This window comes from Panthera onca, chromosome A1 (genome assembly GCF_046562875.1).
Source record: "Panthera onca isolate mPanOnc1 chromosome A1, mPanOnc1 haplotype 2, whole genome shotgun sequence".
Taxonomy (NCBI): domain Eukaryota; kingdom Metazoa; phylum Chordata; class Mammalia; order Carnivora; family Felidae; genus Panthera; species Panthera onca.
In genome coordinates this window covers 95,347,558-95,373,542 of record NC_138339.1, presented here as the reverse complement: position 1 = coordinate 95,373,542, position 25,985 = coordinate 95,347,558, and the positions used below count along the sequence as shown (strand labels likewise).

At 44.0% G+C, this 25,985-nt stretch overlaps 1 protein-coding gene across 1 annotated transcript in view; it reads right to left on the bottom strand.

Annotated features, from left to right (window-relative positions):
* SERINC5 (serine incorporator 5) overlaps positions 1-25,985 on the bottom strand; it is a 102,981-nt gene that overhangs the window by 38,203 nt on the left and 38,793 nt on the right. Inside the window, exon 2 of the mRNA XM_078448520.2 lies at positions 22,086-22,253. Coding sequence (XP_078304646.1) covers positions 22,086-22,253 — 168 coding nt within the window. The remainder of the gene's footprint in view (positions 1-22,085; positions 22,254-25,985) is intronic.

The following is a 25,985-nucleotide window of genomic DNA, read 5'->3' as shown; positions in this document are numbered from 1 at the left end:
GAATGACAAGAATGCAGTGAAGGAGGGGGCGGTGGGTACTGTTTGGGGTGGTGGGGGAATGGGGTTGGCATAGGACAAACAGGGGAACTAGAACAGATCAGGCGTTTGTTTTAACATACAGGGTTGGAGGCACCCTGGGGCATCCCAGTGAAAATGTCTAGTCTGGAAATTGCTTTAGGACAGCGATTCGGACTAGGCCCAAGGACACAGGGAGCACTCCCATGCAGGTAATAAGAGAAGTCAGCAAGTGCTTTCCGAAGGAGTCTCAATTTTTAGCTTGTGTTTTACCATAAGTGAGCAAACTCACAGGGTTAAAAATCTTCAAATAGTCAACATCCAAAAACCAAATGATCCAATTAAAAAATGGTCAGAAGACATGAACAGACATTTGTCCAAAGTTGACATCCAGATGGCCAACAGACACAAAAAAAGATGCTCATCATGACTTACCATCAGGGAAATACAAATCAAAACTACAATAAGATATCACCTCACACCTGTCAGAATGGCTACAATCAACAACACAAGACACAAAAGGGGTTGGTGAGGATGTGGACAAAGGGGAACCTCACGCACTGTTGGTGGGAATGCAAACTGGTGCACCGCTTTGCAAAACAGTGCGGAGGTTCCTCAAAAAGTTAAAAATAAAACTACCCTATGGTCCAGCAAATGCACTACTGGGTATTTACCTAAAGAACAGAAGAACACCAATTCAAAGGGATACATGTACCCCTATGTTTATAGCAGCATTATTTACAACAGCCAAATTATGGAAGCAGCCCAAGTGTCCATCAAAAGATGAATGGAAAGGGGTGTCTGGGTGGCTCAGTCGTTTAAGCGGCCGACTTCGGCTCAGGTCATGATCTCACGGTCTGTGAGTTCGAGCCCCACGTCGGGCTCTGTGCTGACAGCTCAGAGCCTGGAGCCCGTTTCAGATTCTGTGTCTCCCTCTCTCTCTGACCCTCCCCTGCTCATGCTCTGTCTCTCTCTGTCTCAAAAATAAATAAACGTTAAAAAAAAAATTTTTTTTAAAAAAGAAAGATGAATGGAAAAAGAAGATGTGGTGTTCATACACACATACAGTAGAATATTATTCATCCGTTAAAAAGAATGAAATCCTGCTATTTGCAATGACATGGATAGAGCTATACAGTACAATGCTAAGCAAAATAAGTCAGAGAAAGACAAATACCATATCATTTTACTCCTATGTGGAATTTCAGAAACAAAACAATGAGCAAAGGGGGGAAAAGGAGAGAGACAAACCAAGAAACAGACTCTTAATTATAGGGAGCAAATTGATGGTTACCAGAGGGGAGAGGGGTGGGGGGAATAGGTGACAGGGATTAAGGAGTGCACTTGTCTTAAAATGAGCACCGGGTGATGTATGGAATTGATTCATTATATTATACACCTGAAACTAATATATTAACACTGCCCCTTAACTAACCGGAATTAAGATAAAAGCTTAATTTAAAGAATGTTTTTAATTTATTTATTTTGAGAGAGCGAGAGAGACTGAGCACGCACACAAGTGGGAAAGGGGCAGAGACAGAGACAGAGAATCCCAAGCAGGCTCTGCACTGTCAGCCCAGAGTCCAACGCAGTACTCGATCTCACAAACTGTGAGATCATGACCTGAGCTGAGAACAAGAGTCCAATGCTTAACCAACTGAGCCACCCAGACACCCCATTAGGCTGTTTTACTTATACAGAACTTATTGCTCTACAATACTCATCCACCTCTCCCTCCTTCCCTTCTCTCTTCCACTCAGTCAGCAAAACTAATTTCTGACATTCCCCCCTCAACTATGACACAAGCATGTCAGTACCCCTTTCATCTACACCAGCCCATCTTTTAACTTCAGGCGCTTCTCTGCCTAACTCCCCACAAATCCACTTCTCTCCTCTCCTCCCCAAACCCATTTCAAGGAGAACACTAATGTCAGGAGGCCTAAACTTCCACTCTAACCAACCCCCTCCCTTATTTACTCCCAGAGGCTCTCAAGCTCATCAAAAGGTGAGTATGTGTTTCATCCAAAATGAAAGTAGCCAAACTACCCACTGCTCCAAGTACTAAGACCTGCTTTATGCTCTGTGGGTGACTTAGTCAGTTAGTCCTCAGTAAGTGGTGAATATTTTTAGGCAAAGAACCTCTACGTTGAACAAGCTGGCAGGATTCACGAAGGGGGAATTTGCTCTGGTTCAATATTTGCTCTTCCAAGCTCCATCCCAGTTTTTAAAAAAGAAAACACACATCATACACAGGCTCCACACTGTGGGGTGAAGGCAATGGGCTGGCTCAGGGTGTTGCCTCCTTAAGTCGGGCCCTGGGCATCCAAGGACACTACATCTATGTTGGTTCTGTAGGGACCTGTGGGCAAAGGGTTTCCTTTCAACCCTCAAGGCAGCCAAACTCAAAGCCATAAAATTATCAGAAAAAATAAACAAGGACTCAGTGGACTTCCAACCCCAGCTCCCCTACTAACTTGAGCAAATTACACACCCTCTCTGAGCTTCAATTTCCGTATCTGTACAATGAAATAAAATTGCCATCTACCTTATGAAGTTGTCCTGAGAATTAAATCAGTCAGTCCTTGTAAAGTGATTGCCACAGTTCCTAATCCATAATAGCCATTAACTAAACTTCCTGGGGTGCCTGGCTGGCTCAGTCTCAGAGCATGAGCCTCTTAATCTCAGGGTCAAGAGTTCAAGCCCCACACTGGCCACGGAACCTACTTAAAAAATTAAATAAATAAACTGCCTTAAATTCTAAAGTACTATCTACTTTATAAAAAGAACTTTTGGAGGAGGGGTGCCTGGGTAGCTCAGTCAGTTGAGTGTCCAACTCTTGATTTTGACTCAGGTCATGATCTCACAGTTCCTGGGATCGAGCCCACGTCGGGCTCTGTGCTGACAGCTCGGAGCCTGACTGGGATTTTCTCTTTCTCTGCCCTTCCTCTGTTCACGCCCTTTCACACACACACAAAATAAATAAACATTAAAAAGGGGGAGGGTGCCTGCATGCCTCAGTCAGTTAAGCATCCAACTCTTGATTTCAGCTCAGGTCATGATCTCACAGTTCATGAGATAGAGTCCCACATTGGGCTCTGCACTTACAGTGTGGAGCCTGCTTGGGATTCTCCCTCCCTCTCTCTCTGCCCTTCCCCTTACCCCCCCCACCCCCCCCCACATGCTTTCTTGATCTTTCTCCCAAAATAATTAAATTAACATTTTAAAGAGAAAGAAAGAAAGAAAGAAAGAAAGAAAGAAAGAAAGAGAGGAGGGAGGAGGGAGGAGGGAAGAGGGAAGAGGGAGGAGGGAGGAGGGAGGGAGGGAGGGAGAAAGATCTTTCCAGGGAGGGAATCAGCACATTACATGAACAACTGACGGGTTGCTGCATTCTGACTTAAACACAGTGGGGAATAAGCATCTTAGAAATCAGGAGATGCTCTGCTCACTTTACCAAAGGATTGGTGTTGCAAGATACAGGCTAACTTCCAATAAGATGACTCCTGCCCTGGTATATTTATATAAGAACTGAGTTCCAAAAAACAACATTCATTTATCTGTTTTTCAGAGACCTAGCCACTGGTCAAAGAAAATATATCTGAACTCCCAAATCAGGGAAGATATTTTCAAAACATCAACACAAGTATGAAGCTCAAAGACATGGAAGCTGGAAGGAAATCCACACAATTTTTCCTACACAGGAGAGATGCCAGCTACGCCCCCCAAACAACTTCAGGCTCAGAGGAGTAAGTATCAAGAACCCACAGAAGAGCTATGGAAAGGCCTACACACAGGTCTGGTTGGCCCAAGGCCCAGATGCTACAAACTTAGAAAAAAAGTATGGACTTTGGGAGGGTTCTTACAGAAGCAGAGAGGAGGAAGATGAGAGGTGTGTCCTCCTAATATGAAAGTGTTATTTGGGAGAGATGAGAAAATGGCATATTAGTAAAGCTAAAGATTCTTACATTATATAAAATTTCCAGGGCATTTCCATTTAAAATTTCCATACACAAGCTGCAAGGAAAGCTTTGGGCAGGTTGGCATGAGTAATAGCATGAAAACCAGAAGAACTAGCTCTGCAAGTTCTGTTTAATATCTCTTGACAATGAATTTCATAACCAGAGCCTCTTTCTGTCCGCCTCTCCTCTTTCTGGTATTCCACTTATCTTCAAACTTTCTAAGGCAATTTGTTTTTCTCTGTGGAATAATGTCAGGTCCGTATCAGTGATGTCTATCTGTCACCCGCCAACAGACAGGAGCTGTGAAATGGGGAACACCGAAGTCAGCTTCCATCCTCCTATGTAGACCACCTCTGGGCTCATTCCTTGATAAGTGATTATCTCTGAGGCCATTTTTGTGATGGGGTACAGGTTTTTATTTTCATTTTTTTATTTTAGAAAGAGCGCACACGCATGAGAAGGGGAGAATGGCAGAGTGAGGGAGAGAAAGAATCCCAAGCAGGCTCCACAATCAGCGCAGAGCCCAATGCAGGGCTCAATCCCACGAACGGAACCGTGAGACCATGACCTAAGTAAGCCCAAATCAAGAGTCAGGTGCTCAATGGACTGAGCCACCCAAGCGCCCCCTGGGGGTAGGGGCGGGACTATTTAAAATCAGTACCAACAACCAACACTCACTTCTCTTTGAGTGAGTGTTCTCTTAAAAATATTTTTAAGGTGCAAGTCTCCATTTGTCATTGTTAAAAACCACAGGAGAAACGAAATTCCACAGTCTAGTTTTATCTGGCCCTGCCACCTCTGAAATCAGGAACTCAATGCCTCCAACAGTAACTCTGCAGAATCACAGAGGCATGATACAGAGCTGGCATTAGCACTCACAGCTCCTCTACCTCAAGCATTTCATCAGGATCGGCACAGCCCCAAATATGATTAGACAGAAAACAACTCTGTTCAAACTGTCAACAAAAAGCTTTCAACAGAAACAAAACAACTCCCCGAGGACTGACTAATTATGATGGAATGAAAGGATCTTCCACGGGAGAACAGGGATTAACTAATGCCAGTCTCTAGAAGAGAATTAGGTAAGATCGAAGGTAGAATGTACAAACTACACCACACCAGTAACAGAAGTAAGAGTTAATCCCAGGGAAAGCTTTTATAGCTCTGAATTCAGAAGGCAACAGCATCAGGGAATGGGGGCCATGGAATGGATAGGTCCCATTTGCTGATTTGATGTGAGCCTACAAATTAAGGCAGAGGAACTCAGGTACAGGAATCCTGGTTTCTAGCTTGAGAGCTGATCTGATGGCAGACCAGTGGTGGGGCAATAATTCACTTAAAAAACAGATTGCATTGGAGGTGTCTGTATCAATGGGAAGCATGAGCCGGTGACTAAGCAAGGTGCAGTGCTCCAGGAAGATAGCTGGACTAGAGATAAAGATTTGGTAGACCAGCAGAAGTGGTAAAAGAGGCAATCATAGGTAAACTCACAGGGAGAGGAATGTGGTGAAGGAGGGGAGGGGGGACAGGGGTGGACACAGCCCCAAATGCTGGGGAATGCAAATATTCAGGGGCTGGGAAGAAGGAAAAAACTCAAGAAAGAAAGTGAAAAACTACAAACTGAAGAAGAGAAGTGGAAGGAGAGGCATTCAAGAAGCAGAACGTGGACCGTCTGGGTGGCTCAGTCTCTTTGGCATCTGACTTCAGCTCAGGTCATGGTCTCACGGCTTGTGAGGTCATGAGTTTGAGCCCTGAGTCAGACTGCCTGCTGTCAGCACAGAGTCCATTCAGATCCCTCTGTCCCCCCTCTCCCTCTGTCCCTCCCCAACTCACTCTCTCAAAAATGAAAACAAACATTTAAAAAAAAAAAAAAAAGGAAGCAGAGTGTGGTCAGCAGTGTCAAATAATGCCAATGTGAGGGGACTGAGAAGTAACATTGGGTCTGGCAAAGAAGAGTCATTTGGGACATTGAATCAAAATATTCTCTAGAGCCAGTGGGAGCAGAAGCCGAACTACAGATGGTTGAGGAGATAGCCCAGGTCTGGGTATGGGTCAGGAAGCGAACCCAGCAGGTCTTTTGCCCATACTTCCAAGAAATCAAGCGGCAAAGGCCAAGGATCATTCCTAAATTTTATTGATTTGTGATTATTCACGCAATACTTAATAATTACATTCTTGTTGCCAAGGAAAATGTAAATTACAATAAAGGTAGAGAAAATACAACCCTCTTGACCATTATCACCCCACCTCCAACTTGATTGCTCCCCAGAGGTAAGCACTGTTGCAGCTGCGTGCATACCCTTATGGACACTTTGCTGTGTTATTCTACACTCACTATGTCTTGGGGATGGTTGCATGTCTGTACCAACCCTAATTTAGTTTCTGTTACCCAACTGCCAGACATTTAGGTTGTTTCTGATTTTTCACTCTTATAAAAATAATGCATGGGAATGCAAGATGGTGCAGCCACTCTGGAAAACAGTATGGACGTTCCTCAAAAAACTAAAACTAGAGGTTCCTCAAAAAACTAAAAACTAAAAATAGAGCTCCCCTACAACCCAGCAATTGCACTACTAGGCATTTATCCACAGGATACAGGTGTGCTCTTTCAAAGGGGCACAGGCACCCCCATGTTTATAATAGCACTATCAACTATAGCCAAAGTATGGAAAGAGCCCAAATGCCCATCGATGGATGAATGGATAAAGAAGATGTGGTATATCTATACAATGGAGTATTACTCAGTCATCAAAAAGAATGAAATCTTGCCATTCGCAACTACACAGATGGAACTGAAGGATATTGTGCTAAGTGAAATTAGTCAGTCTGTTGCATACACACGATTCCTGAAACAGAATGCTATGGGCACCAGTGACAGTCACAACAAAGTTTATTACAATGAGAGGCAAGGCCGACCAATCGGGACCAACACTCTTGATAAGAGAGCGCCCTGAACAGCCGGGGTACAGAGTTTTTATAGCAGATCACATCGTTCTATCATCACCTGGGAACAGAACAAAGAAACAGCTTCCAGATGAGTTAGAAACAATTGCCAGATGAGTTAAAAACAGTTGCCTAATGAGGTGTTTATTTTAGACTTTCTGCCTCTAAGTTGCAACCAGTGGATCTCCTTGACCCTGCCTCTGATGCTCTTTTCTTTGAACTTTTGTTTCCTTAATTGGTGAAGCCTAATTTACAAGAGGATGAGGCTTAGTTTACAAGAGTAAAGCAAGGCTGTTATCTCTTAACCTTCAGTGTCAACAAAAAGCTGTTATTTTTCAAGCTAAGCATTAGCCCTACACTACAATTTAACCCTTACAAGTCAGAGAAAGACAAATATCATATGACTTCACACATATGAGGACTTTAAGATAAGGGAAGGGAAACAAAAATAATATAAAAACAGGGAGGGGGACAAAACAGAAGAGACTCTTAAATATGGAGAACAGAGTGTTACTGGAGGGGTTGTGGGAGGGGGGATGGGCTAAATGGGTAAGGGGCACTAAGGAATCTACTCCTGAAATCATTGTTGCACTATATGCTAATTTGGATGTAAACTTAAAAAAAAACAAAAAATCAAATTTTAAAAAAACTTGAAAAAAAATGCATGATGGATATTTTCCCCACTGTACATATCTTTCTACACACGTGTAAAACATTAAGGAGGGCAGACACCAAGAAGGTAACTTTGGGTCATAAATTTAGTATGTTTTAAATTTTAACAGATATTGCCAAACTCTCCCCAGGGAGGGTTTTTGTGAACTCTAGGCTTAGAGTAAGAGGGTGAGTAGAAGAAAGGAAAGAAAATGTCAGGAGAGCCACATATATACTCCTGGGAGCCAGGAAATCCTCCACTGGCCCCCTGGGGGTCAGCATCTCAATCCTCTTTCCTGAGTGCCTTCACCCATTACACACTGCCCCAATAATCAAGGCAAGTGGGGTGGGAATGGGACCCTCTGAGATCAAGGAAAAAATCTACACTTCACCCCAGAGACAACTTAAAACTCACTACAGAGGTTTGCACTTTGTTTTAGTGGTTACTGCCCCCCTACTCCTCCCACAGAACACAGGGTCTGGATGCAGGACTTTCTGCTGTCCTGGGAGGAAAAAGGTCAATAAAGAATCACTCGTGAGCACAGAGATGCTGGGGGTTCTATAACAAGAAGACTAAACATCTCAACAGGAAAACTTTTCTATTCGGATAACTTATCAGACAAAAGACATGCTTATAGCCTAAGTGAGCCCCAAACAGGCTTTCTTTGTGAATATGTGGACTTGCAATACAGCGATGACATGTTATACACAAATTCAACTGTGTGTGACCGTCTTCTATAACCAAGTTCTTTAAACCAGCGAAACTAGAGCTTGCATGTGAAATCTTTCTTCCATACTACACATTACATTGTACAATTCAATATACAATATAGCACAGAGATCATCGTTCACTCACTCATTCACATCTATGTGCAGGTATTGTGCTAGGTTATAGGGATACAAGCAGTGAATAAAATGGGTTTAAAAAATCCATGCTGGGGTGCCTGGGCAGCTCGGTGAGTTAAGCATCCAACTCTTGGTTTCGGCTCAGGTCATGATCTCGCAGCTTCATGGGCTCAAGCCTGGCATTGGGCTCTGCAATAACAGTGCAGAGCACACTTGGGATTCTCTCTCTGTTCCTCTCACACTTGTGCTGTCTCTGTCCTCTCAAAATAAATAAACAACAACAACAATAATAATAATAAAATCCATGCTGACAAGAAGCTAACTTTCTAGTGAAATGCTGTACACACAGAACCACGTGTGCTCTCCTTTATGGGTATTTCAAGCATTTTCATGGTTAATTTTCACTGCTCATGCATGATTTTTGCCTTAAGTGGGACATGAGAATCTTAAATCCCCAAAAGATCAGACTCTACCATACACAGAACCTCAAGTTTCTGAGAGATCCTAGTCCCCAGTCCTCGTACTGAGGACCAGGACATAGCAGACACTCAGGTTTCTGACCCAGCATCTTTCCCATTTTGCCATTTATTGGACCTGGAATGGGGTGTCCCCAGCAACAGGGGACCCACAATCTCATTTTCTCCATCCCCACTTCCTGCTGACCACCAAAATGCTTGGTTTGGCTATATAAAAAAAAAATGTAAGTTTTCTTTTCTTTTTAATCATTTACCATTTATTTCAAAAGGCCACATAGAATAAGACAGACTGTTAAACGTGTCACACTAAATTTATTGGCACATTATTCTTGTCTCGTTGACACAACATGTGGTTGACCCATCCCAGTTATCTGCAACTTCAGGACTCTGGTGTCTTCAACACAAAGTTTAAGCCACTGAAGTTCTCCCCCCAGAGAGGAGAGAATTAACTGCCTATGACAAGCATAGAGCCACAAACACAAGAATCAAACACTCACAGCCTATGGGTCAAATTCAGCTAGCTTCTGTTTGTGCAAATAAAGTTTTATTGGAACACAGCCATGCTCCTTTGTTGGTACATTGTTTGGGTGCTTTTGCCCTACAATGGCAGGGTTTGAGTAGTTGCTACAGGCCAAAAAGCCGTCAGAGCAAAGAATGTTTTCTAGCTGACTCTCCACAGGAAAAGTTAACAGCCTAGACTACGAGAAATAACAGCTGAGGAGTTAGCAAGGGTGAATAAAATTAACATCTCAAAGGCAAATGACAAGTGGTGATGACTTACTCTACAGATCAAAAGCCAAAGGACCAGCAGAGAACAGAGAGGTCCATTTGGAGGATTTTCTGAGTGTCCAGGACTCCGCCCTGCCTTCTCACCTCCACTGAGATTCTTTCCCTCCTCTAGAGCACTGCTGTCCCAAAATGGAACTTGTGCTTTAAATGAATTCAACTGTACATCTCCTATATGCCATTTTTAGAGCAGTACATTAAGTGTTTTAATTTATCTGCCGGGTGGTGGAGGAGATGGGGGGAGGACATGCCTGGGAGTTCCAATGCTCCTCTCTGCAGGCCAGAAGCCCTCAACAGCTCTAACAGAAAAAAGTCCTCACATCTGTTATGCAAACACGCCATGTGCAACCAAAAATAAAACCCACACTGATGAAAGCCAATTTCGGAAGATAATTTTAGACTTATTTTAAAACTGTAGAAACAGTCTCACTGAAATGTAAAAACCACAGCCCCAAAATGCCTGACCCCCTAGTGATTAAGCTCAAGGCTGCTTTAGAGGTCAACACGCTCCATTCCATTACAAACCTCCCACCTCACCTTAGCTTCGCTGTGTCCAAAGACGCAGAGAAAACATTCCTGAGTGCTAATGTAACCCCAAAGGTCAATAGAAATGATGGCTAAGCTGACAGCAAGGTCTCCAAGTCGCTAATGGAGTTCTCGTACTTGGAGCTTTCAAACACACCCACGTGCATACGGCCTCTCTCACATCAAGGGGTTCCTTCTGCATACACTCACCAAACTGGTCTCTTTCTCCCCGACCTGAGGTCTGGTTCTCTAAGGACAACAACCCTATTACTCATACTTACATCTCCTGCACTTTGCACAGTGCTTGGCATCTACATAGTAAAGAAGGAAAGACAGGAGGAAAGAAGGAATTATAGGACTTAAAAGACTTTTTCAAGCACGAACTCAGATTACAGTGTAACCAAGTAACATGATCACCCAGTTAAATTCTGAAGAGCATCAAGACTCAACTATTCACAATATTTATGTAGTATTTTGAGGCTACCCACTCCTAGTTCCCTCTGTGTTGTGCCATTTGTCTGCTCCCTCGGGCCCATTTTTATAATGACAGAACTGTTCATTTCCAACTGTAAGCTCTTGTCTGCCCTATTTATCTGTGGAGCGCTCCAAGGTCCCGTTGGCAGACAGCTGCTGAAGAGATGCTTTTGAGGATGACAGAGAAAGGGGGCAGGAAAACTTGAGTTCTCACATCCTATCATTCTTCACTTCCCATAGCCAGATCCACCCTGAAACAGAGATCCTCTTAACACCTGATGCCCCTCCCCCAAAGTTTCTAGGTAACAGACCCGCAGGTCTAAGGACAATAACTATTGTTTCTTTTTCTCTGGCTCCGGGCAAGCTCATTATTACTGGACAAGGATCAAACCTCTCTGCCCTTGGTTCAGACTGGAAAAAAAAAAAAAGACTCTCAGCAGGGTATCCATTAGTTCAAATGACTGCTTGTAGTACAGAACTATTTCCCACCATCATTTTCCCCCTGGAATTTGGAATTCACTTGCGTGCAGAAGGGTGAGGCCTGAGGGAGGGGAGGGGTGAGGGATGGGAGGGTTGCAGGGACTCTGTTTTCTCCCACATGTTGTTAGGTCTGGATGGGATAAAACTGTTTGGAAACATGTGTCCCCAAAGTCCCTCCCCCTTGGAAGGGAAGGGACCCAGAGCATTTAAGAGGTGGAACCTCACTACCAGCTCCCCACAGGAAAATTTTCATTAGGGCACAGTGAGAATTTTCCCATGGTGTCCTCACAAAGGACTTGGGGTTTGATGACCCAAATCCACCTTTAAGCTGAGAAACATACTCATTCATAAACTTGGTATATGCAAGGCACAACAGTACCATGAACTCAGCTGCTGTTCAGAAAGACAACTTCTGAGAAGCAGTCTATCCCAGCTGAATTTAAAAACAAAAACAAAAACAAAACAAAAAGAACAAACTCCAGAATCAAAGAACTGGGTCAGGTCAGCAATTACTATTATTTTTCTGCTAATGTGACTCTTGTTCTAACACAAAAACATAAAGTGCCAGCTAAGAATGGGGAGTTCTACTCTACAGAGCTCTAACGCTCCATAATAACACCTGCCAGGTCTCAGGTACACAGTTTTCTTAACATTCAGCTGGTAAACATCAAAATCAAAATAAGAGCCAGATTTTCCAGCTTCGGTGTGAATCCCTGCCATTCTATGCTGGGACAAACCACTCAATGTTTTGGATCAAACTGGAATATTTTTCATTGCTGTTTGCTTACTTCTAAAATATAATTACAGCACACACAACTTGAAGGCAGTTTCTATTTTCCATGCAAAGCCACTGGATAAATAAATACTAGATTTGTGACTGCTCCTATTTTCTACTTCAGACCAACAAGTCGTCTCTTGAGCCCAGCTTTTGGCCCTCACAACAGGAAGGAAGCAGGTGGGGGAGATAAGCTAAGAAAGCTGCTAAAGATGGTAGTTTCCAGAAGGAATCCTCCTCCTCCACTGGCTACAGAAAAAAGATTAGCAGTCAGGAGGAAGAAGTTTGCGAAGGCCTTCCCTGTTATACTTCCGTCACCATCTAAGTGACAACCAGACCCAGAGGTGCAGAAAAAGGCACTGGCCAGGCAGGCAGGAGACCAGCACTCCTGGGTTCTAGTCTCAGCTCCACCTGGGGTCACAGCTTTGGACAAGCCACTTCCCGGGGCCCCACCCATTCACCTGGCAAAAGAGGGGTCTGGTTAGGATTAAGATGTAAGATTCTCCCATTTTAAAACTTCTAACCTTTGGGGCACCTCGCTGGCTTTGTTGGTGGAGCATGTGACTCTGGATCTTGGGTTTGGGGGGTTGGAGCTTCACACTGGGTGTAGAGAGAGATTACTCAAAAATAAAAACCTTTAAAAGCAACAACAACAACAACAAAAACTCCAAAACACCTTCTAACTTATCATTTAAATCATATTCTAAAAGAGATAATAATTTTCCCTGCATAACCCTTATCATATCATAACCATAGGATACTTGCTGTCTCTTCACAAAGTAGAACACATCATAAATGTAAGCTGGATCTTTTTTCCATTTATCTGTTTAACTAGATCCTTTGCCTAGAAACTGTGTTTCAGTGTTTCTTTTTTTTTTTCTTTCTTTCTTTCTTTTTAAATCTCCTGTGACTACCACAGGGAGGGCTTTCCCACCAACAATACCAACTCTAATGCCTTCACATTCCTCTTCATACTACAGGTTAAAAATAAAAGTAAAGTGCTCATCTACCAAATTTCAGAGCCTCAAACATATTGCATCAGAACTCTGTCAACACTAGGAACTACCGAAGTATTGTTAAATGTCAATGGACTAAAGCATGTACTTGTAAAAAGCCTTCTGAATTCAAAGTTGTTACTAAGGAAAGTAGTTTTCCTTAGAAAGCTCATCTGTACACTGTGGTGAGAACAGAATTTGGAAATGGGGTGTCATCTGGGAGAAATACAAATGGCAAGCAGTCATTCATGGGATTTAGCCACCTGGAGAAAGATGTCAAAAGGAAGTGAACGTGTGAAGCTGGGGACATTCAGGAACAATCCAAATCCAAATAACACAACTGGAATGTGACATCAAGGAGCATGGTAGAGGTGAATCAGAACTGACTGGAATGCACAGTGGAAACCCAATACTTTTATGACCTGTCTGTGGTTAAGTACGTGGTCAGCACTAGATCTGGAAAAAAGAAGGGGAAGGCAACTCCCAGGGTCCCCAGCACAGCCCTGAGAAGAGCATGCCCTAACTAGCAGATAATCCATACAGGTACAACCAAAGCTAGAAATGAATGAGCTGCCCCAGGGAAAGGGGAAAGGCAGCAGATGAGAAGGGCAGAGGACCGTGTCTCAGGCTTAGGCAAGGAGGAGTTGACCGCTTTGTTCTGGATGATGGATACTACAAGATTTGGATGTGGCCTTGGCACTAAACTGGCTACAAATAATCGTTTCTTTTTTTTAAGTTCATTTATTTTGAGAGAAAAACAGCACACATGTATGTTGTGCACCTGAGCGGGGGCAGGGCAGACAAAGAGGGAGAGAGAGAGAATCCCAAGCAGGCTCCATGCTGTCAGCCCAGAGCCCAATGCAAGGCTCACACTTATGAACCCTAAGATCATGACCTGAGCCAAGATCAAGAGTCAGACGCTTAATCGACTGAGTCACCCAGGCGCCCCTGGCTTAAAATAATTCTTTAACTATTTTGCTTTCATCTACTTCCACATAATTTTATATTAATGCTGGTAATATACATGAATTTCCTGCTACCACATCTCCTTCTCCTTCCTCCTTCTAAGATAATAAGAACAGTGAAAAGTACTGAAAAATACAGATCAAAAAAAATTATATAGCATACACTAGGGAATGTGTCGTGAGACAGAATTTTCTGAATAGAGAAAAATTCTTTAAGCCTATCTTGTTACCTTTGTTCAAAGAGCCTAAATCCACAGTTAGCAGCCTTAACATCCACCTCCTTTCCTGTTACCTGGTGCATTTTGGACTTCACAATAAATGTAGAAATTGTAATTACAGTATGTAGTTAAGATCTTAAAAGTGGTGGTGGGGTGCGGGGGGGGGGGGGCGGGTAGTGATGATTATTAGTTGGGAAAGAAAGGGCCTGGTTTAGATCCAACTCAGTGTCCCACCTCCACCACACATTAGTCCAGAAATGGAGTGGTCCATTGAGCCCAGTGGACCAAAGGGATCAAGAAAAATTCTAAATAGTTACTTGGATAAAAATGCCTGATTGCAGTAAGCAAGGGGTAGACTAGTTCCGGTGGAGAAGGGTTCCTTGGATCTCAGCCTGGGGCTACGGGTGTAGACGTGCACAGACCGCTCTAGCACACTCCACTCAGCAACTTCCCTATTGCTCACCGTAACAGAGGTGGGTGAAGAGAAGCCTGGTGTCCACTCTCATACTTACAGCTTTTTCTCAAGAGTTTAAGCTGTTTCAGGAGTGGCAAATCCAAATGCCTTTCTTCGGGGCAAGGGGTAAAGGTAAATGTGTGAGACACTGTAAGCAAACAACCTGTGTTGGGACCTACGATGAGCTACGGCATGCTCGCCCTCTCTGAAGGAGCCAAATATAAATTTTAAAATAACAACACCAACAACGATAATAACCACTGGCCAGACTCACTTGCAGTCTCTGGGAGTGGCACTGGCTGATGGCGAGGGCAGGGTTCTAACGTCAGACTGGCTAACTTTCACCAAGTTCAGGGAGAGAATGGAGTTTAGGAATTGCTTTTAAGACACTGAGGAAACTGCAGCCAAGAGTCCTGCTCACGATCCTATTAGACCTGGTCCACAGTTCTTTTAAAGCCCACTCTACCCTGTAGCATTATTACCCTGTGTTGAATAGACAAAAAGCTCTTTTCATCCAGGGCAAGAATAACCAATGACAGGAGGACTGCAGTTTTCTGCATTATTACTCCCTTAAAGGAAAATGGACCTAAACCCATGAGGAGAAAATACCGCAAAAAGTAAAACATGTTTCCAAAAGTAAGATTACAAACAAAGCAGAATGTCTTGGAAAACAAATGAAGGGGGGCACCTGGCTGTCTCGGTTGGAAGAGGACACGATTCTTGAACTTGGGGTCATGAATTTGAGCCCCATGTTAAACATGGAGTTTACTTTAATTAATTATTTAATTAACAAATAAAAAAACAAATGAAGGAACAAAAAAAAGGCTGCTATCAAAAACAAAAGATCTTAGTAGCCTTTCCTCTCGATACACAAACTAATTCTTCAAAATTTAAATTTAAAACAAACATACAGCACAAAAACCAGTCTTCCACAATGTGGAAGATGTGTTTTGGTTGTGAAGAAAAAAAAATGCAAAGGTCCAGCCATCTCAGGTACTGACCTACCACCCATCTCAAGGATTAGAGCAGTGTGGTGATAACATAAGATGGGAGTGAAGGAAAGGACCTAAGAAGTTTCTGGTCAGGTGCATTTAGGGCTCTTCCTACTTGGCCTGGCTCACTGAGCTCAGAGGGAAGAAGGCCTGAGGGCCATATCAATCACCTGTCCTTCCTTCTCCAATGTTTCAGAGGCCCCTCCTCCACAGGAAACAAGAACCTCTCTTTCTTGTCCCTCTCAAAATGCCAGTGCAGAGGCGCCTGGGTGGCTTAGCAGACTGAGCATCTCTTGATTTCAGCTCATGTCATGATCCCAGGGTCATGGGATCTAGCCCCACATTGGTCCCCATACTGAATGTAGAGCCTGCTTGAGATTCTCTCTCTCCCTCTGCCTCTGCCCCATCCCCTGCTTGCATGCGCTCTCTCTCTTTCTCTCTTTCAAATTAAGGGAAAAAAAAGAACTTTTAAAAATTAAAAAAAAAAAAAAAAGAAAGAAAGAAAGAAAGAAAAAAAACAGCAGAGGCACCTAGGCACCTGGGAGGCTGGCTCAGTTAGTTAAGCGTACAACTTCGGCTCAGGTGATGATCACAGAGCCTGCTTCAGATCCTCTGTCCCCCATTCACTGCCCCTCCTCTGCTCACACTTTCTCAAAAGTGAATAAACATTTATTGAAGGTGGGGGGAGGGGCACCTGGGTGGCTTAGTCGGTTAAGCGTCCGACTTCGGCTCAGGTCATGATCTCATGGTTCATGGGTTTGAGCCCCACATCAGGCTCTATGCTGACAGCTCAGAGCCTTGAGCCTGCTTTGGATTCTGTGTCTCCCTCTCTCTCTGCCCCTCCCCTGCTTGTGCTCTCTGTCTCTCAAAAATAAATAAATGTAAAAAAAAAAAAAAAAAAATTGGGGGGGGGGGGGGAGCCAGTGCAGATTACAGGGGGGTCAAAACCTCAAAGTGTCATTATTTGCTTCCAGAGAAGTTCCATCTTGATTTAGTGGTGCAGGTCGGCAGACTTAAATCTCTCTCAAAATAGCTACCCTCCCCATTTGGGAGTTGTTGTTTTGTGGGGGTTTTTTTGGTCATCCTACATTCTGAAATGGATTTTTAATCCCCTAGGCATCAAGTATCTCAAGACCATACCTGCTTGAATTACATGCCTAATGACATGAATGTCCTGCAGTAAAATGGCTCCTCCATTTAAGATGGGAACCATGCTCCAGGAGAAGACAGAAGTCACGCCCCACTCCACCAGCACAGCAGTTTCCTCTGAGCCCAAGTTCTCACGGGAAAGAGGAGTTTGCCTAGTGACACAAGGCAGCATAAGTGCGGCCCCGCGGCTCCCTGCAGTTCCCTCTTGCTCAATTTTAAACACAGGCCACCTTTTGAAACCAAGGCAAACACTGAAAACAACTGAATAGGAAGGCTGCCCTCGTGTTCTTAACCCCAGCAGCCCCCGTCCCCTGCAAATAAAGGTGAGAATACCGGGTGGGAGGCAATTATACACTCCCATCTGGGCAGTTACAAGCACACATGCTTTCTCCTCTTCCAGTCACATCCTCAAACGTTACCACAGTCCAACAAAAGCGGGGGAAGGACTGCAGCAGAAGCCCAGTGTGTGTCCCCACAAGGGGACCTTTCAACGCCCGCCCTCAAGCATCGCCTGAGGATGAGGTCAGCCTCTACTCTATAGGCTGCAAACAAGCTGACTTTGTGACCAGCTGGCCTGCCCACTATGAAGCCCTAAAGATGGAAAAGGATTGGTTTCGCCCACAGGGACCTCATTCCTTATGCAGAAAGCCCAGCCAAACCATTTTTAAAGAAGTACATTCAGGAGACAGGCATAGAAACATTTACAAGAGCCAGTGTGAGGTGTCCGGGCGGCCCCTTCTCCCTCTCGCTCTCTCCCTTCCTCCGTCCCTCCCTCTGCAATGACCCCAAATCACACTGTACATACAAAGAACTGCTGGGCTCACCTCCCTAAATATCCATCTGTTTTAACAAGGACATACTCTTACTCAAGAATTGATAATAGCTTCCAACTGGCCATCAGACCACGGTCAAATGCCTAACTTTGGCAATAAAATTCCCGCAAGGTCATTTTACCTCCCCATGTCTCATCTCTGTCCTTCTACACGTGCCTCGTCCTTGTTCTCTTCCCTCCTGTCAACCTACACAGCCAATCACTAAGAACGCATTCAGCCTGGGTTCAAATCCCAACTGTACCCCTTAGAGCTGGAGACCTCGGATAAGGTACTTAAAGGATGCAATGCCTCAGTTTCCTCATATGTAAGGCAGGAATAATGCTTAGCTGAGTGCAGCAGTGATGAACCGAGATAATTCAGGTAAAATGCTCAGAATAAAACCTGATGCGTGGTATTACCCAATAAATATTAGCAATTAAAGTACTCATTATTCTCACACAAGTCACTTCCATGAAGCCTCCCTTAGTGATACCACTCCCTTAGTGAAATGCTTTCTGTTTCTTAAATGTTCTACCAACACTTAGAAACCATACATGCTAGCTGGAGTTGTCAGGGACTATTTCATGGGGCAGTTAGTTGGATGGCAATCAAATATTAAAATTAGTATTATGAAAGTTATATCCTAGGGGGGGCCTCAGTGACTCACTTGGTGGAGCATCTGACTCTGGATTTCAGCTGAGGTCATGATCTCATGAGCATGGAGCTGCTTAAGATTCTCTCTCTCTCTCTCTCTCTCTCTCTCTGCCCCTCTCACCCACTTGTACCCTCTCTCTCTAAAATAAAATTAAATTTAAAAAAAGAAAGTCATGTCCTAAAATGTATACCGGTGGCTCCCAAATGAACCCTACCTCCAGTAATGCTGCTCATGGGTTCACCACTACACATTTGTATACTTTCAGGTTTTGTTTCTTGGATCCAAAGCTAAATTCTACCAAGACTGAAAACTTCTTAAGGGCTGGAAATGCACCACAGACAACCGACGCACGCTGAGAATTCCTATCACAACCACAATGGATCCTCAAACCGATGCTTGCTGAATTTACAAAGAGAATATGAAGTTACCTGAAAAACAAAGGTAATAAAAGGGAGATGAAATGCCCTTTCAGTTTTCCTCCTCTCAAACGTCCTGCCACAAACATACAAGAGCAAACCATGGTATGCGGAAGACAATTGGTGGTTAACTACCACTAAGGTGCAGTACAGCCTAATGTAGCCTAACGAGGCAGTCTTAGCTCTGGGTCTCCCCACCTCCAAATTTCCAAAGTGCTTCATGCATCCTCTCATATGGCACTGACTAATTTCCCCCTTGTTCTATGCCTCAGATGACTGATGGATGATAAGCTCCATTTCTCACAAGTTTGAATGTTCCAGAGTTCCCACTGCAGTGCCTTACTGAGGAGACATCCAATGTTTAAAGCACGGAGCAGCTGGGTGGCTCAGGGGTTAAGCATCTGACTTTGGCTCAGGTCATGATCTCATGGTTCATGAGTTCGAGCCCCGCATCAGGCTCTGTGCTGACATCTCGAGCCTGGAACCTGCTATGGATTCTGTGTTTCCCTCTCTCCTGACCCTCCCTTGCTCTCTCTCTCTCTCTCTCTCTCAAAAATAAACATTAAAAAAAAAATTAAAGTAATCAGGGGAGAAGTGCAGTGTCACAGGTTTTGACAGTAGTTTCCCCAAATTCCAGACCATACATTCGCAATTATAAAAGCAATGCCCAATGGGAATGCAAGCTGGTGCAGCCACTCTGGAACACAGTATGGAGGTTCCTCAAAAAACTAAAAATAGAACGACCCTATGACCCAGCAATTGCACTACTAGGCATTTATCCAAGGGATACAGGTGTGCTGTTTCGAAGGGACACATGCACCCCCATGTTTATAGCAGCACTATCAGCAATAGCCAAAGTATGGAAAGAGCCCAAATGTCCATCGATGGATGAATGGATAAAGAAGACGTGGTGTGTGTGTGTATATATATATGTATATGTATATATATATGTGTGTGTGTGTGTGTGTGTGTGTATATATATATATATAATGGAGTATTACTTGACAATCAAAAAGAATGAAATCTTGCCATTTACAACTAATGGAATTAGAGGGTATTATGCTAAATGAAATTAGTCAGAGAAAGACAAAAATCATATGATTTCACTCATATGAGGACTTTAAGAGACAAAACAGATGAACATAAGGGAAGGGAAACAAAAATAATATAAAAACAGGGAGGGGGACAAAACAGAAGAGACTCATAAATATGGAGAACAAACAGAGGGTTACTGGAGGGGTTGTGGGAGGAGGGATGGGCTAAATGGCCAAGGGGCATTAAGGAATCTACTCCTGAAATCATTGTTGCACTATATGCTAACTAATTTGGATGTAAATTTTAAAAAATAAAAAATTAAAATTAAAAAAAAAAAGTAATGCACAACAGAAAACTTCAGAGAGCCTAATGGATAAGAATATGTCGAGTGTTTCTAAGGAAATGGTTGTTCTGAATCTCCTGATGTGGGACCCAAGGAATTTAACAAAAATCCCCTACCCCTGGACAAGCAGAGCAAGACTAACTCCATTTTGTGCTACACCCACCATCTCATGTATAACCCCCACATGACCTACTTATTGCTTAAGACACTCCCCCACCCTAGTCAAGCCGCTGAGCACACCCTTACTGGAAACCGGCTCATATAGGAATGCGGAACCCCTAACCGCCAAAGAATGTAAACCCCACCTTTTGCCCGCAAAACTTGCACACCAATTCTTAAACCCCACCTTTTGCCCGCCAAACTTGCGTGCCAATTCCGACCAGAGTGATAGGCTAGTTCAAACTATAGGGTAAATTGTAATTCAATTGGCCACCTGCGTGTGGACCGACATGACTATGCAACTTTCTGTGTGTGTTACAATCTCATTGGCCACTGGCCCCTATAAAACTGCTACACCTCTTAACCTAGGGGTCCAAGTCCCTGCTCCGCTGTGTCGGGTATACTTGGGCACAAGCTGAGCTTGCAAATAAACCCTCGTGCGTTTCCATCGGTATCGGCTCCTTGGTGGTCTCTCGGATTCGAAATCGGGGGCATTACACTGAGAGTATAGTTAAGATAGCCTGTAGCTTCAGCATGAGGTTGGGGAAAAGAGACACTTGCTCGGGAGTTGTTCCTGGTGATGGCGTCTCCACGGTGGTGGGGTTCCAACAGAGTGCTGGCCCTAGCCTTCTCCCCCTCCTCATTCTGCTGGGCCCCAGGAAAATTGGGTTTGGATAGCTAGCCTTTGCTCTCCCCCTTTCCCTTAGACAAGAGCTGCCCCTGGCAAAGAGTGCCCCTGCCACTCTTCTCGGGAAATTGTATCTCTGCAGGGGAAGTATGGCCCAGCCTAGGGGGACTGGCGCCTGGGTAGGCTCCCTCAGTGGAAAAGTCTAACTTGTTTTAGGGTTCAGTACTAAGAGGCCCACTTCTCTGCAGATTCAAGCCATACTCTCTCATATGAGCTTTATGAGGGACAGAGGGTGATGTCTGGCATCTATCTACTGACACTTCGGTCTTTTTTGCCTATTTGTTTAGAGACTAAGAGGGGAAATGTTATTTACTGGGCTCCCTCAAAAACCCCAACACGTGCCCCTGTCATCTGGCTGATTAAAATGCCTTCTATGGGGAAAGTCCAGGAAAACGCCCTGCTTCATCAGCATCACAAACCAGGCCTACTTCTGCATACATTGCCCAAGAAATGTCTAAAAATCCACTCCTCACCCTTGGAGACACCCGAACCACAAATGACATGTCAGCAAAGTAAAAATCGCCCTACTGCCCACTCCTCATCATCTGTGGAATTTTCTAAGCTTTATCAGGCTTCCCAAGTAGGCCAAATAGAGTTTATTATAACAGCTGCTACTTGAGACACTGGAAGCCATCCTTACAACAAGGGAAAAGTACCAAGTCTACAAGAAAAGACTGTACATCTAGGAGGAACAGTTATAAACAAGGCATAGACCGAACACACAATACACCAAAGAACAGACTGTATCTGTTCTACTGCTAAAGTTCAAGACTTTGAATGGTTCCCTTGCTTGGCAGGAAAGCACTGAAGAGGCTTCAGGAAGGTCTGGAGATAATGAGTATACCTCTACCCACACCAGCATGGCTGGGCCCCCATCCTTTACAGGGAAAGTTTTCCCACACACCCTCACCAATCATCATCAAATGAGAAGAGTTCAAAAGAGGCCACGGCGCCTGAGTGGCTCAGTCGGTTAGGCGTCCGACTCTTGATTTCGGTTCAGGTCATGATCTCACAGCTTGTGGGTTTGAGCCTGGCATCGGGCTCTGTGCTGACAGCATGGAGCCTGCTTGGGATTCTCTCTCTCTCCCTCTCTCTCTGCCCCCCCTCCCCCGCTTATGCTCTAAATCTCTCTGTCAAAATAAATAAATCCAAAGCATTAAAGAAAGAAAAGAAAAAGAAAAAGAAAAAGAAAAAGAAAAGGAAAGAAAAGAAAAGAAAAGAAAAGAAAAGAAAAGAAAAGAAAAGAAAAGAAGGGAGGGAGGATGAGGCAGACTTACATGCTCCTTCATTTCATTAGCTACAGTTTTTGACATCATGATGCAGCAGAGAAGGACGACCAGAATGAAGTACAACGCATACATGAAGCGGGTGCTCCGGGACTGTCGGATCTTGGGGCAGCAGTCACAGCAGAGGGAGCAGCCAGCGGACCCACAGCAGCAGGCCAACTAGGAAAGGAACACAAAACATCCTCTTAGAGCCATTCATTTACGGACCCATTAACCCCAGACCGCTGCAGGTCAACCTCCCAGGCTATCAGTCTTCTGAGCCATCTTGCCTACAGAACGTGCAGTAACAGTTTAGTGTGCAAATGAAGCTTTCACCAGAATTGGTCTGATATTGTCTTTAATAAAAAGAAGGGACTGTGGCGTGGGAGATGCCCAATCATTAAAAAAGAAAAGTCACAGTTCACCTGAAGCACTATAATCATTCTCTGAGGGGAAACAAAGATTTCAGGGATCAGCTAAGGAATAAGAGAAGAAGTCTAAAACCTAAAAATTCTATCTCTTGGTGATGATTTGGAAGGCACTTCAGGACCCTGCAATGGTTTGAAAACAAGCATCACACTGTAAACATCTCATCTGCCAATGAGAAGAGATCATAGGCATCAGACAAGAGGCTATAATCACATCTTACTTCATTTACTGCAGGAAACTGCCTTTGTAACACCACTCCAATAGGTCTTAGGGCTTAACCAGCATTAAGCTTATGCACTCCCTTGGTCTGAGTGAACCAAACTCACTTACTTTCCTTGAGATCTGCAGACCACTGGCCTTGAGGAGAGAAGGACCAGTCTTGCCCAGAAGAGAAGTCCTGATGACTGAAAATAGCTGCTGCTGGTGCCCGCAAGCCTGATGAGGGTCATGTCGGCATATGCAGACTAAATGCCTGGGCACCACCTTCTCCTCCAGGTAGCCCACCCCCAACCCCAGTGTCTCACACTTTCCTCTTTAAAACCCTCCGGCTTCGCCTGGACGAGAAGATGATCTTTGGGACCTTAGTCCACCATCTTCCGAGGCTGCTGGCTTCCTCAGTAATGCCAACCTCTCCTTTCCCACCATCACCTGTCTCTCAAGTATTGATTTTTGAGAGGCGAGCAGCCAAACCAGAGTTCAGAACGGGTTCTCTGTCCAGTAACACCACTGTTTGAGCACTTTGTGTAGTATTTCATCATTTCACACGCTTATAATGGGCTCTCTCCATCTTACATTGCTTTCCAAACCATCTTCCTCGCAAGACTCTTCTGGCATCCTAAGACTAGGCTGCTTTGTAAGATAAGCTACTCTACTCAGGCGGCGCTAACAGATCACACGGGTGAAATCTAACACTACTGCTTGTATGGGGTCCTCCCACTGGCAGGGCTGCCTTTTCTCTGGGCCTTGCCTTCCTCCTCCTTGCCTCCCAAATTCTTTCCCAATTGTCTCCTTCGTTGCCTGCTAACTTTTTTTAGTTCTATGGTCTTAAATAACCAGTCTTACTGACTGCATTTCAAATTCAAATGCAGTAGGATATTTATTCTATTTGGGAAAGGAAATACTTTTATTTTCTTTTAATTTTTTAATGTTTGTTTCATTTTTGAGAGAGAGACAGAGCACGAGTAGGGGAGGAGCAGAAAGAGGGAGACACAGAATCCAAAGCAGGCTCCAGGCTCTGAGCTGTAGCACAGAACCCGACACGAGGCTCGAACCCACAGATCGCAAGATCATGACCTGAGCTAAAGTCAGACGCTTAACCAACTGAGCCACCCAGGTGCCCCAAAAGAAATATTTTTATTTTTTAACGTTTATTTATTTTTGAGACAGAGAGAGACAGAGCATGAGCAGGGGAGGGTCAGAGAGAGAGGGAGACACAGAATCTGAAACGGGCTCCAGGCTCTGAGCTGTCAGCACAGAGCCCGACGCGGGGCTTGAACTCATGGACCGTGAGATCATGACCTGAGCCGAAGTCGGCCACTTAACCGACTGAGCCACCCAGGTGCCCCAAAAGAAATATTTTTAAAGCAGTTAATCCTTCCCATGATAGAACATTCCCATAGTACAATCAACATTTAAACCATCTCCACAGAAGGGGGAAAATAAATGGATTTGATGTGTATATATAAATATATATACATATATATTCTATTTACATCATATTTATTATATATATTTATATAAATTATTTTATATATTATTTGTTATTATTCAAAGGCAAATAGTAACAAAAGAAATGTGATCATGCAAAGTGTGAAATGAAAATCATACTGCTTACTTAGAATACTCCTATCCTATCATTAAAGTCATGTATCATTGTATGGATTTGACTTTTCAAACTTTTCTCATTTCACTTTCACTCTATATAGTGCTATGATGTTTTTTAAAACATACATATACATGTGTGAGTGTATCTGTGTGTATATATACACACACCTAACATTTCAACTGGAGCCCTCCCACTAGAGCAAGTGAGCAGCACTTGCTTGGGGCCTGTGCATTCAGGGGATAGCTCACAGGGCACTGTGAGAACTCATTCACCACGTCCCCTTCATTCCTCTTGGGAAGGCAAAGAAGGATACTTCTGCCACAAGAACCATTCCAAAGAGGGTCACATGTTTTACTTCCACTGCTTTAGTTTAGGAGCATGTAAATCCCTAAGCAATGTGGAAAACCTTCATTCAAAAGGACTTACTCCTTGAGAGTTCTGAATAGCCAAGTTGGCTTTGGTTTGTCTAAACTAAGTCCCAACTGCAAAAAGAAAGAAATCTTGACCTGACACCAACTGTCATTCAGTTGGTTTTCCCAACTCGGAAATATGGGAGCCCTAGCAGAATGCAGGAAAGACATCAGAGACTTCTGTTAACTACAATAATTCTAATACTGTCCCTTAATAAACGGTGGAGAGAGAGGGGGCAGCAGTAGGGAAGTTCCCCAAATACTGAAGCTGTTGAAGCTGTGAAAAGCAGAACCCAGGTGTTCCTAAGCATGCTGCAGGGCTTATAACATCAAAGAAATAGAAGAAAAACATTAAAGGATAAAACTGGGTTTTATTATGTTTATTTATTTTTGAGAGAGAGACAGAATGTGAGCAGGGAAGGGGCAGAGAGAGAGGGAGACACAGAATCTGAAGCAGGCTCCAGGCTCTGAGTTGTCAGCGCAGAGCCTGACACCGGGCTCAAACTCACAACTGGTGAGATCGTGACCTAAGCCGAAGTTGGAGGACTGAGCTTCCCAGGCGCTCCAGGTTCATTTTTTTTTTTAATTTTTTTTAATGTTTATTTATTTTTGAGACAGAGAGAGACACAGCACGAGCAGGGAAGGGGCAGAGAGAGAGGGAGACACAGAATGTGAAGCAGGCTCCAGGCTCTGAGCGGTCAGCACAGAGCCCGATGCGGGGCTCGAACTCACGAACTGTGAGATCATGACCTGAGCCGAAGTCGGACGCTTAACCGACTGAGCCACCCAGGTGCCCCCTTTTTTTTTTAATTCAGGTAAAAAGCGTTCTCTATCCTTTAACTAAATTTGGATTTCCACATCTTTTGGTAATATACAATACTTCACATACAATGTCACAGCCTGCTTTCCTTCCTTCTCTTTGGAGGTTTTAGGCTTTAGGTTTAACCCCCTATGAATCACCGGGGGTTAGCAGAGAGATAATCAACTGATTCCACTTTGACAAGCAATATTTATTTAAGTTTTAGAGCCCCCAACCAACATTTTGCCGCTCATTCTCCAGGCTCCAAGTGCAAAAACAGCTTCCCACCAAACTTGTACACATCTCTCACTACTACTAGAAGGCAGAGGTAGTGGTAAATTTCAATTCCTGCCAGCATGGGGCCACGTGCTGTCCTTTAGTGGTAGCTGTGCAAGGGAATGGTAAAACTTGAAAACTAGGAGGTCAAGAACACGCAGCTCCCTCTGCTC